The sequence below is a fragment of the Trachemys scripta genome, chromosome 22 (assembly GCF_013100865.1).
Source record: "Trachemys scripta elegans isolate TJP31775 chromosome 22, CAS_Tse_1.0, whole genome shotgun sequence".
NCBI lineage: Eukaryota > Metazoa > Chordata > Testudines > Emydidae > Trachemys > Trachemys scripta.
Window position 1 is genome coordinate 6,737,427 of NC_048319.1, and position 13,148 is coordinate 6,750,574.

Consider the following 13,148-nt stretch of genomic DNA (forward strand, 5'->3'; position numbering starts at 1 on the left):
AGAGGGTGAAAAAGAAGAGCTGGAAAGAAGGTGGAGAAAAGGGGGGGCTACGTGGCTGAGACAGAGAGGGACCTGCAGCTTGGCTTGCAATAGCGCCACAGGCCAGGGCAATAATGCAGCAGCCTCGATGCTTCAGATCCAGGGGGCTGTTCTAACCATTGCAAGATGCCAGGGGCTCCTGGTGGCTTGGCCAGCTGCAGAACTGGGGGCGGTGCGGGCTCAGCCAGTGATGCTGAGCTTCAAAGTGGTTGCTGATCCCCCCCCTCCCCTGCCCCCATAATAGGAAGGGACTAGGAGCCAGGTGAGGAGTTTGGGAGAAGAGCTGCAGCTTTTACCAGGAAAATGCAATCAGGAATATTAGCTGCGACATTGGGGCGGGGGGGGGGGGGGGAGAGGAAGAGAGGTTTGCTTTAATCATTAAAATATTTTTAATTAAAGCGACGGCATCAAAATAAAAGCCTTCCGCATTGTTAACCTACCATTGTTAACAGAAAAGGATTAAAGGGGGAAAATATTTATTTCTCTCTCCTCCCCCCAGTTTGTGTATTGGACAGCACTAAGTGAAAATAACTATAACATTTCCCCTATATCGTCCTTTGTCAGTTTCCCCTGTTGCGGTATTGCCAATTCCCAGCATTCATAAGTTAGGCTCTAAAACAAAAAAAAAAAGTTGAGATTGTTTTATTTGCTTTCTGATGTTTGGGTCTTTAAGGGTTTGTGTTTTCAAGCTTTACGCCACAACTAGGAGAGATAGAAGCTTACATTAAAAAAAAAATGAAAGTCAGATTCACACATAATCACAGGACTCCCAGAGCTGGAGATTTCAGAAATGCCCCCAGCAAATATTGCAAGACTTGTGATAAAACTGGGAGAGTGGGAAACATTAGGTGTTGTTTGTGTGGGTCTTTCATGCAGCGACAAGACAGAGAGGAACATTTATGGGGGGAAAAAAACAGGAAAAATGTGATAGTGAAACCATAACAAAATATCCAGGGGGCTCAGAGGGCTGGTGGAGAACCTGAAACGACTTGCAATTGGTTTTTTAAACTGACCGCTTTCAAGTTGATGGTGTCCCCTTTTGACACATATCCAATGCAAGTTAGTGCCTCATGGTTCCAAAGGAATATTGCTTTGCCCAGGATCATTCTCGCTGGGACAATTGCATTTGTATTAAAATATGGGACAGGCCCAAAATGGAACAGTTTATCTGAAATCCTCACTCCCCTTCCCCATTCATTCCCCCCTCCCTGGCCAAAAATAATCCCGCTTTGGATAAAATTAGATCCAGATCCAAACTGCCAATCATCTTGCAACAGCAAATCCCAACCCAATTCTCCATCGCTGGCAATTTTAAAATCAAGATTGGATATTTTTCTGAAAGATCTGCTCTCGTTCAAACAGGAATTATTGGGGGACGTGTTACACAGGGGGTCAGACTAGATTATCACAATGGTCCCTTCCCACCTTGGAATCTAAGAACCTAACACATTTTTTTTTAAAAATATAAATCTCCTCTCCGTCCCATTCTGACCATCTCTGGGCAGGAAGGATAGCCTGGTGAGCAGAAATTGGGACTGGGTGTCTGAAGAATGTATTTAAGGGGATTTCAGCAGGTCAGTTTTGTCCCAAAGTTTAGGTGTTTGTTAAAATAACCCGACTTTTTACAGTGTCTCAGATCAATCGAAATATTTCCCTGATATTTTCCCCGGTCGATCCAGCACTGATGTGTTTTTAAAGATACGCCCTGCAGTGTTCACAACCCTGACACTGCAGCATGAGTACGTGTGCATGAGACCCTGAACATTTCAATTGTTTGTTAAACTCTGCTCATTTTGTTACCCCATCTTCTCCACCCCACTCATTTGTCTTGTCCACCTGTTGCTTCCTGACTAGCACTGAGCCTGGGGCAGGGGCTGTCTTCCTTCTTAGTTGGCTGTACAGCCCCTAGCATCATGGGGTCCTGATTCTGGACGAGGGTTGCTAGGCGTTGCCAGGATACAAATAGTAAATACTCACAATAAGAGTAACGTGACTAGGCACTCCAAAGTGAAACTGTCCCATTTATTTTCATTGTCCAAGGGCAGAGAGGAAGGTAAAACAGTGACAAGCAAATGGAAATGTTTTAAACTCTATGCAGGTCTAATATGCTGGAGAGTTGCAAACAGAATTGGTCAGGAAACTTTGTCTTAAAAAAAAAACGGGGCTGTATTTTCTGGTCACCCACCCTGTTGTAAATCAAGAGCCAGACCCGTGACTTTTAACCCTTTCAATCAAGTTGATCAGAGGGCAGCTTGTCCCACGAAAATACCTTGACATTGAATGAGACCCGTGTGTTTGTGTGAGCGAATGCACCTGTGTGCACGCAGCTGTACGTCTGTCTCCGCACGCTGCCCGTGCGGCAGGAGTGTGGATCTGTCTGTCTGCACGTCTCTCTCGCTCTCTCTCTGGAAACGTGGCTCGGACAGCATCCGCGGAGTCACTGTGAGATGCATGTTGCCGGGCATGCATGAGCCCGTGTGTGGTCACGTCTATTATTTATGGGTGTGCGCATGTGTCTCCCAATGCGCTCTTGTGTAAGTGTGTGCCGGCACGTGTGGGCCTTCCCCTCACGTGTCCCCATGCGTGCGCATGTGTGTGTGTGTGGGGAGGGAACGGAGCACTGGGTTACCTAGGTGGGGAGCCACTTTCTAAGCCGGTGGGTGCTGCCCGCAGCATGAAAGCCCCCCCCACCCCACTTCCCCTGTGCTGTTGTAGCTTGCAGACCTGTTGTTTTTCAGGTCACTGCACTCTCAAGCAGATAGCAGCCTCTTCGCTATTTTCCCTGACACACGTCACATTCAATTGGTTTTGTTTGAAGCCGGCCCCTCTGATCCTGTCACTAACAATAAGGAATCCTCCCTCGCTGCTCCTCCTAAACCTCATCTTGACACAGCCATTCCCTGCGGGGCGTTTCTCCTATGCACGTTCCAGGGGGCGTATTTAACCGTTTCGGTGACACAACCCCTCTGCGGGATGGGGGGCAGGATCGTCCCTGGGGTCAGGCAGTGTGAGTAACCGGCTGGTGTGATCCAGAGGCTAGAGCTCCACGCTTCCAACGCAACCAGACGCCATGTTTCTCTCCGGCCTAATGACACCCGGCTGTAAGATGTTAGCATCGGAGCCTGGGCTTCGGGCCGGGGGGGGGGGGGCGCTTTGTGTGGGGTGATGGAGAAGGGAGTAGGGCGGGGTGGGAACAGGAAGAAGGCACCCCGTTGTTGTCATCACTTCCGCTTCCCCTTCCCCGTCCCCATAAACTCTCCCAGGGTAACCTTGAATTGAGTTTCTCCCTTACAATTAAATAATCCAAAGCGACTCGCTGCTTAACGTGAATGTAGCCATGTGCCTTTCGTCCCCTCTCCCCCCAGGGCCAGAGTGTGCTGAGCCCTCAAGACATGTCCTGTGGACAGTGGGAGGGAGGGGAGAGGATCTTCGTACTCCCCTCGGCCCCGCACCCAAGCATCTCCCTGGCATTAGTGCCAACCCTTTGGCAACATTTCTAGAGTGTGGGATCATGGGAGCCAGGACACCTGGGTTCTTTTTCTGTCTCAAGACGCAGGAGAGTGGTCTAGTGGTTAAAGCCTGTGGAGGCTGGGCTGGGTTCTAGTCCCTCTCTAGTCATGAGAGCCAGGAAACTCGAAGTCAGGGTTCCTGGTTTCCATTCCCTACCTCTGCTGTGCAACGCTGGGCAAATCATGTTTCCTCACCTGTCATGTGGGGAGGATAATGCCCACCTTGCGGGGGGTGGGCCTGGGAGGTTTTGCTCTTTAACGTCTGCAGCGTGCTTTGAGATCCTCCAATGGAAGGAGCTATTATTAACCCTTAGGGGGCTGGATCCCTGCTTGGTGTAACCGGAACCTCATTGGCTTGCTGTCCGGGATGAATTGTGGCCCAAGGAAAGTAACTCACCTGCCCGTGTGTTACATACCCAAGGCCGGATGCCCCGTGTCCTTGTCCTCTGAGCCGCGAGACTCACAGAAGGTTGATGTTTCTGTGTTTGCCCCTAGGGGACAGGAAGCTGTTTGTGGGGATGCTAAATAAGCAGCAGTCTGAGGATGACGTGCTCCGGCTCTTTGAACCGTTTGGGGTCATTGACGAATGTACCGTGCTCCGGGGACCTGATGGCAACAGTAAAGGTGCGAGCCTCCTCTGTCTGTCATGCCTGTCTTGCTGTCTCTGCGTCCTGGGGTGCACCCAACTCAACCCCTGCGCTGGGCGGGTCTGTACGTCAGGGCCAAAGATGGAGGGTGGCAGGCAAGAGGAGAGGCCTGCTTCGGAGAGGGGGAACGTGGCTTGGGGCGAGTCCCTGGGTCAGCAGACGTTGATGTGCCCAGCTGTCTGTCTGAATCAGCTGGAGCACCTGCCAAGCCATCCTCCTGCCTCCATCTGTCCTTCTGGTCCTGGCCCTGGAATGCTTTGTAGGGATCGGCCTGAGCAGCGGGATCCGGATCTCAGGCTCTGGGCCGGTTCGGATCCGGCCTCGGGCCCGCTCCCCGGTACGCAGGTGGTGCCTGGCTCCCGGCCTCCCTCTCGGGTTTGCTCTCACCTGCAGTCTCCCTTGCTCTCTGTCCCTCTCCAGGCTGTGCTTTTGTAAAGTTCTCGTCTCACACAGAGGCTCAAGCAGCAATCCACGCTCTGCACGGCAGCCAGACGATGCCTGTGAGTATGAGTCCAAGGTACCCGTCATGCCCCCTGCTCCCCATCTCTGTTCAAGTGACCGCTCCCCATCCGTCTGTGGCTGGGAACCCCCATCACCGCTCAGCAGAGCAACCGGCACATGCATGTGTTGTGACCTGTGTGGCCAGGACTGTGTGGGAGTATGTGTTACTGCTCTGCCCGCGCGTTCGGTTGTGTGTGTCCAGTGTATCCCATCATCCTGACTATCTTAGGCAGGGGCGGCGGTCGTGGTGTTGTGTTTGCCACGGTAGGTCTGACTGTGAGCGGACAGAGCAGGGCGTGTGTGTGTATTTGGGCTCCTATAGGCATGTGGCTGTGTGTGACCTGATGTGCCGCCTTGTTACCTGGATGTTAGAGTTTGCGATTGTGTATCTGTGATTGCTTTGGGGTCGACGTGATTAGGGGGTCCTGGGACAGAGTACATCTTTATCTACTCTGCCTGTACATATGGCGGTGTGCGTGCCCTGTTGTCTGCCTTTCCGTCACCCGGGGCTGGGGTGTGTGTAGAAAGGAGCATGCGCTTGTGTCCAGAGTGGGTGTGACTGTGAGTATTCTGGGGTGTGGTGTGCATGGGTGTACATGCTTCGTACATGCTTGGGGGCGGGAAACAACATCTGTCCTGTGTGCCGGAGCGATGGCTGCCGTATAGTTGTGCGTTCTCTCTCCGTGTCACCCGGGGTGCTGTGGGACTTTGCATTGCTCAGGCGGTTGTTACTCTAGGATGCATGTGTCGCTTGTTTGCCTGCATACACAGTTGTGTGTATGTGCCCTGTACGCCAGTGCTGTACCGGTGCCTTCCTGTCACCTCACTGCCAGTATCTGCGGCTGTGTGTCGTGTGGGTGTGAGGACAGCCGGATGCTCGGCGCTGCACCTGCACCTGTGGCTGGGCGTCCTTGTGCATCCCGGCAGCAGCAACCGTGTTTTCTTGTGTGCGTGTCTGTATCTGTGTCCACCAGCTTGTGTGTCTGGGCAGGGTTCCCCCTAGCTCTCAGGTTCGGATCTCAGACTGAGTCTTTCACTCTGACATTTGCTGCTCTGCTGACCCTCCTCCTCTCTTCCTCTCTGTGCTGCCGCTCCCGCCAACGCCGCCCGATGCCCTCACTGCTGTGCTCTTCTCTCTCTCTGTCTCTGTCTCTGTCTCTCTGTCTCCTCTCTCTATGCATAGGGGGCCTCCTCCAGTCTAGTCGTGAAGTTTGCTGACACCGATAAGGAGAGGACCCTACGTCGGATGCAGCAAATGGTGGGGCAGCTGGGGATTTTCACTCCGTCTCTCACCTTGCCGTTCAGCCCGTACAGCGCGTACGCGCAGGCTGTGAGTATCGCGGGGCCCTATCGCCGTGGCGTGACACCACGGAGACCAGGGCTGGCGGAGACCAACCGGTTCCCGGAGCGGTCTGCTGTGGTCTCCTGGGTTCCTTTCTCAGCCTGTTGTGCCGGGTGTGCTGCAGGCCCCGGTGCGATTCTCCTAGTGGGTGTGACTGCTTGGCCGACGGTCCCTCAGGAGAGATCTGGTCTCGTTTCTGAGTTGTGACGTATTGCTTCAGTACAGTGCCTGCTGGAGCTAGTGGACCGGTTGAAGTGTCTGGGAGTCCTGAGAGACAGTGCAAGTGTGCCCTGGTGTATTTCTCTGGTAGGGCCTGTCTATGCCGCAATCCCAGACTACCCAGTGCTGACGGGTGTGCTGTTGCTTCACTGCTCCGGGACCCAGCCTAGCTAGATTAAAGCTTATCCTAGAGACGTCAGCTCAAGCTGCAGTGTAGACCTTCCCGAGGTTTGTGGGCTGTTTGGAGCCATGATGCCTGGGACTTGTCTCCTGGATATGCAGTCTTCGAGTTGTGATGTATTTCTCTAGCATCCGGTGTAGTGTCCCTGGGCTGGGTGTATTGCTCTCTTAGCCCTTGGGAATGATTGTGCCACGGTGGGTCGTGAGTCCTAGCAGTCTGGGTCCTCGCGGGTTTCTCTCTTAGCTTTTGCTGCAGTGCTCAGGAAAATCCTAGCATCTCCAGTGGGTTCTGGAGTGTTTCTCTCTTCGCTGGCGTGATCACAGGGCCTGCCGTGGCTAGGAGAGTCTTCGAATCAAGGAGAACGTACCCGGCTCTGCGATATTTCTCTCCTGGCTGGTTGTGCCTGGGGTAGATTCATAAGAACATAAGAATGGCCCTACTGGGTCAGACCAAGGGTCCATCTAGCTCAGTGTCCTGTCTTCTGACAGTGGCCAGTGTCAGGTGCCCCAGAGGCAATGAACAGAACAGGTAATCAGCAAGTGATCCATCCCCTGTCGCCCATTCCCAGCTTCTGGCAAACAGAGGCTAGGGACACCATCCCTGCCCATCCTGGCTAATAGCCATTGATGGACCTATCCTGCATAAATGTATCTAGTTCTTTTTTGAACCCTGTTATGGTCTTGGCCTTCACATCATCCTCTGGCAAGGAGTTCCACAGATTGACTCTGCATTGTGTGAAGAAATACTTCCTTTTTTTTGTTTTAAACCTGCTGCCTACTAATTTCATTTGGTGACCCCTAGTTCTTGTGTTATGAGAAGTAGTAAACAACACTTCCTTATCTACTTTCTCTATACCAGTCATGATTTTATAGACCTCAATCATATCTCCCCTTAGCCATCTCTTTTCCAAGCTGAAAAGTCACAGTCTTATTAATCTCTCCTCAGACGGAAGCCGTTCCATACCCCTAATAATTTTTGTTGCCCTTTTCTGAACCTTTTCCAATTCCAATATATCTTTTTTGAGATGGGGCGACCACATCTGCACGCAGTATTCAAGATGTGGGCGTACCATGGACTTATATAGAGGCAATATGATATTTTCTGTCCTATTATCTATCCCTTTCTTAATTATTCGCAGCATTCTGTTTGCTTTTTTGACTGCCGCTGCACATTGAGTGGATGTTTTGAGACTCAAGACCTACTACGGGGTCTCAGGTCCTTTGGCTGCAGACCAGGGCTACCAGAGCGGAACGCTGTTGTTAAAGAGCTGTGTGATGGCAATAGTGTTATTTTCAGTGGGATCTGGGCCATTGTCAGAGGCAGGAATCCAAGCCTGATGGACCAATGGTCCCATCTGGTAGTGCGAATCCTACCTTCCTGTGGAGCATCCAACGCTGGTTGGTTCTTTTCATCTTCAGGTCAGCTGACTACCTCATATAAGGTAGAAAGGCCCAGAGAGACTCTACACGTGTCTCCACTGTCCTAGAAAACCCGCAGAACCAAGTCTCAGCCTGGCACAATTGACTGGGGCTTGCAGAGCTCAGGCTGCGGGACTACAAATTGCAGTGCAGATGTTTGGTCTTAGGTTGGAGCCTGCGCTCTGGGACCCAGCCCCCTCGTGGGGTTTCAGAGCCCAAGCCCGAATGTCCACACTGCCCTGCAGCCCGAGTCCCGTGAGTGTGAGTCAGCTGACCCAGGTCAGCTGGGGCCGTGCCATGGGTCTTCTACTGCAGTGTAGACGTACCCTCAGTGACCTGCTCAAGGCTACACTGGAGCAAAAAATTTGGACTTAGGTGCAACCTTCATTCAGTCCCCTTTGTCCCATGGACCCCTTCCCGCCACGCACACACACACGAGGGAAGAACACTATCTGAAAAGCTGCTTGGACCTAACCCCAATTGATGTCAGTCGTTTACATGGCTCTCAGTTCAAATTGTACCCGCTGGGGACTTGGTCCGCACCCTCCCCCCAACGCAGCCACCTCTGCCCGTTGAACGGGGGCGGGGCAGGATGCGAGGAAGAACACCGTCCGTGTCAGACTGGACCTGCAGTGGGGAGTTCAGGGAGCTGGGCCGTGGCCAGGACTGGCTAGTGGACCGTTCTCTGGAAAATGATTGCAGGGTCTATAACGACCAGCACCGGTCAGGACCTTGGTGTTACGTGTCATTCAAATGATGACGCCTCCTCCTCTCACCAGCACCCTGTGCCTGGGACACTGGTTGAGTAAGGGCCTGGATGGGACAGTGCCTTGTCCTGAGCTACCAGCATCGCCTTCTCCAGCACCCCAGGGCTTGCTTCCAGCTCCCCCGTCCAACTACGGGCCACCCTTGATCTAGTTTAGCTGTAACGAGATCCTAGCCAAAGGGGCCAGCATTGGCGCAGTGGGGGCTTTGTTCACGCTCGTTTCTGGTGTGTGTGTTAGGTTGTGGGGTAGGCAGGGGCAGGGGTGCAGGGAGGTCATGGCCTGAGAGGTCTTTGACTTTAGGCTTGGCCTTCATCTTCTCTTTCACTCTTGACTGGCCCTGCCTCCCACTCCTTCTCCTTGACTTCATTCCTGGCCTTTTCCTCCTTGACTCTTGGCTTGGCCTGCTTTCCTTCCCTTTGGCCTTCCCCCTTCTCTTCTCATTGGCTGTGGCCCAGCCCTGGGCCTTTAATCTTGGATTGTTGCTTCCCTTGGACCTTAGACTTGTCCTGATCTTTGGCTTCTCCTCTCGCTGGAGGTGAGATCCTGGCCTGTTCTCGCCCTGACTACATCAGGGTGTCGTGAGTCTCTGCAGTGTTCGCCCTTCGAAGTGCCCCCCATCGGATGCGGAAGGGGCGGTACCGGGGAGGGATTTGCTAGCAGAGTCCTTGTAGAAGTATTCCGAACGTCAATCCAGGGAGCAGCCTCCAGTGACGGGGCTCGTGCTGAGTTAGTGCTCAGCTGATCTCTGGAACGGCGACAAGTTTTTCCAGGGCAGCATTGACGCGGAAGATGTGACACTTGTGCTGCTCCCTGGCCAAGTGGACGCCGTTAGTAGAATGTATCAGTGCAGCAAGTGAGGGTGGCACTGCGTGATCCCAAGGGAACCTCTTTTGATCTGTTTGCTCCGTAATACGCCGGCAGGTTTTCGCCAGCGTGTGACTCGCTGGGTCTCTGGGCCAAAGCGATCAGACGGGTTAGAACAATGGCGATGGTAATTCCCTACACAGGGCAGAGAAGGAAAACAGTTGTGACCCTGCATAAGACCATGAGTGGTTAAGACTTGGCTTAACATCGCCTCCCAAAGACAGCACCTCCAGGAGCACAGCGCCATGTAGCACCAACCTGGGGTACTGGTTTGATACCATCTCTTGTTCTACTACTGAGATACTCATGACACTCCCAATCCCGACTTGCCTGGCCTAGGAGGTCTCCCAGGCCAGTAACCACCACGCTTATCCCTGCTTTGCTTAGAAGTGGGGGCCACTGGAAAAACCACACGTGCGGGAATAGTGACAACCCAGGTTCATAGGCAGACGAGCAGCTTCTTCCGGGGACTGTCCATGTGGTGTCCCAGGTAGCGGCTCTGTGGCCTTCCCATTAGCATGTAGAAGGCTCTGTGTAGAGGCCCTCGGGTGGTGGCCTCACCTGGGGCATTTCCTTTGGGGTGGGAGGATGTGGCAGTCAGACTGCACCCTCTTTCCCACTAATATTGTGCCCTGCACGGATAAGCGACACGGGTGGTGTGACTCCCGTTGCGATGTGCAGGCGCCTTCAGGGAAGGGAATTTTCTACCCAGAAGCCAAAACACTTTATTGATTCCCCGTCCACCCCCTGTAGATCTCATGGGAGCTACAAAGCTAGGTTTACTTGGTCCTGTCTGAGCACAGGGGGCTGGGTTAGATGACCTCTCAAGGTCTCTTCCAGCCCGACATGTCTGTGATTCTATGATTCTCCCACCCATCCCGCTGCTGCCCTGCTGAGCTGAATATGGCATGGGGAAAAGGGAATATGGCTCCATCAGGCCTTGCTCGTGCCACTCTAAAGAGACATTAACGCCACAACTTAGCCAACTCCTATTTTGACTCAACAGCAGTGATCGGATGAGGTGCTCAAGCTAGATTGATATGTCTAGGAGCTACCAGCTCGTTGACTGTAGAATTCACTGCTTCGGTCCTGTGTTTGCTGATCTCCGGGCCACGTTGGTTGCAAAGGCTCTGTATATACTCAGCCTTCTTAAGGGGTGAGTTATGTTGATGCAGTATCCATTAGACTTGAGAAGAGACAGGAGGGGAGTGAATATAAGGGGATTCTCTATTGAGGCTTCTGGACACAGACAGACCTTGGGGTTTTCTCTGACTCATTAGCTCCCAGCCTGGGCACTGTGGATCATCACACAAAGGTCTTCCTCCCTGCAAATGTCACACCATTTACTCACTGTCATTCTTGCCTGTGAGAAACAACGGTGTCCGATGCTATCACAGGGCTATAAAGGGGTGGGATAATTTGGTGGCCATTAATGACATTTGCAGCTATTTGCGCTAAGATCTATGTAATCAAATCTCATGCTTCAGAGCTTCAACGGATGGCCGCAGGGGTCAGGAAGAATTTTCCCTTCCTTCCCCTCTCCTACCCCAATGTGCATCACTACCTAGTTAGCCAGGTGCATTATGGGGCCAAGGGGGTTTGCCTTCCCCTGAGGCACCGGCGAAGGCTGCTTCTGGAGGCAAAATTGCTCTGATTTTGTATGGCAAAGTCTGTGATGTGAGCTCAGCCCCAGCGAGTGCTGTGTGTTGTTAGTGTGGAGTCTAAAAGGGACTGCATGTGTCTGAACAAAATACAAATGTATAACAGACGGCTCCTGGCAATGGGCAGGGTGTGATGGGAGCGATCTCACAGAGCTGCCTAGTGGAATTCCCATCCTTCGGGCTAGTGAAAACCATACCGGACCCTGCACTAAGGAATGCTTCCTAGAGAGCAGTCTTGCACTGGTCCCCTGGTGGGAGAGGGCCGGGAGGAAATGCCGTACTGGTCCTTTAGAATCTCTAACTTGTCTGGTTCATTTATAAGGTCTCCCTTCATGAGTAGATGAAGACAAGACTGGGAGGCGGAGCATGGGGTGGAGGCAGTTCTATCGCCACACAACGCATCCAAGTGCCTGTGGGCTTCTCTTGTAATGAGCTGGCGAATATGTATGCGTTACCGCTGCCCTTTGTGGAACAGAAATCAGAGCTTTTCAACTGGGTGTCATTGACCCCATACTGCTAACAGCGATTCTCCTTTAGCTCAAACTCTGGGGACCCGTGTTTTCAGAACAGGAAGATCCCCAAGTTCTAGCCTGGCTGCTGCCATGAGGCGGGGGGGGGGTCCTGGTGTGCAGCACAGAAATGGCCCAGGAGGCAGTGGATTTGTTACAGTACTAGAGAGATGGGCCAGGGAGGAGGGGTGGTGTTAAGAGCTGGAGTTTGGGAGCTCAGTCGAGGCCAGGGTTTGGGTCAGACACTGACATAAACCTCTTGGGAGAGGCTCTTCCCAGGAGCTTGTCCGGCCGCCTCCCAACCCAGCCGCAGGGAATCGGCTCCTTCCTCTGTTGAATCAGACCCGCGATCACATCCACGGGGGCCAATTTGGGGTTGAAGCTCAGCGGGGTTTGTCTGCGAGGTTGTGTTTGCGGTGCCTTGCTGGCCGGGAGCTGCCCCTGCAGGAGCCGTCGCTCAGGTGAGTATCCCGGGAGCAAGGATGCTCCTAGCGCCATCACCAGGGAGGGCCTCGCCAGCCAGCCGGTCTGAGCGCTAGAATTTGGGGTGGATTGTTGGAATCTGGGTGCCCCCTAGTGGCTGGTCGGAGATGAACCCTGCCTCTCAGATCCTGTGGCTGAGTTAGCAGCTGGGGTGGGGTTAGCATGTGGGCGCGGTGTGAATGGAGCGGGGGAGGGCCGGCCCTGGTGCCCGGGGCTGAGTAACTTATTAGACGTACCCTTGCACCAGGGCTGAAGGGACGTCTCTTTGCTTCGTTTCACAGCTGATGCAGCAGCAGACGACGGTTCTCTCCACGTCTCATGGCAGCTACTTAAGCCCAGGCGTCACCTTTTCCCCATGCCATATCCAGCAGATCGGCGCCGTCAGTCTAAACGGGCTACCAGCCACCCCTATTGCACCCACCTCAGGTAGGTGCCCTGCCCACCACCCTCAGCTCTGAGTAGAGTTACTATGATTTACCCATATAGGGTTTAGGTGACAACCAAGAACGAGGCCCCATTGTGCTAGGCACCAGACTATCCCTGGCCTGCAGAGCTCCAGTGCTGCGAGCTTCTTTACAGCAGTGCCCTACCAATGCTATTATGGCCTGTGGCATTGTGCACCTATCCCCACAGCACTGCCCTGTCTCCAGCAGGGGACAGGACTAGGAGACCTCTCAAGGTCCCTCCTGGTCCGGTGGTTCTATGGTTGTGAGCTTCTTTGCAGCAGTGCCAGCCGGAAGATGCTAATGAATCGTTGTGGGTTGTGGAGGCCAAGCTAACGTGGGATTTGTTTGCCTTTTCCCTCAGGGCTACACTCGCCTCCTCTCCTGGGCACAGCTGCAGTTCCGGGGCTGGTAGCGCCAATCACAAACGGGTTCACCGGGGTGGTGCCTTTCCCGAGCGGCCATCCCACCTTGGAGACGGTCTACGCCAACGGCCTCGTGCCCTACCCAGGTATGGAGGAAGGGGAGGACCCTTGGCTGCCAGCTTCCTGGCTCGTCGGGCCAG

General features: G+C 53.4%; 1 protein-coding gene across 3 annotated transcripts in view; it reads left to right on the top strand.

Moving 5' to 3' along the window:
• The window catches only part of CELF5 (CUGBP Elav-like family member 5), a 57,711-nt gene that overhangs the window by 37,491 nt on the left and 7,072 nt on the right, over positions 1-13,148 (top strand). For 2 of the 3 annotated variants that reach the window (XM_034755344.1, XM_034755345.1), the window contains exons 4-8: positions 4,044-4,172; positions 4,616-4,695; positions 5,880-6,026; positions 12,422-12,566; positions 12,948-13,094. In XM_034755344.1, the coding sequence (XP_034611235.1) occupies positions 4,044-4,172; positions 4,616-4,695; positions 5,880-6,026; positions 12,422-12,566; positions 12,948-13,094 (648 nt within the window). The remainder of the gene's footprint in view (positions 1-4,043; positions 4,173-4,615; positions 4,696-5,879; positions 6,027-12,421; positions 12,567-12,947; positions 13,095-13,148) is intronic. The other variant, XM_034755346.1, reaches the window with a different exon arrangement.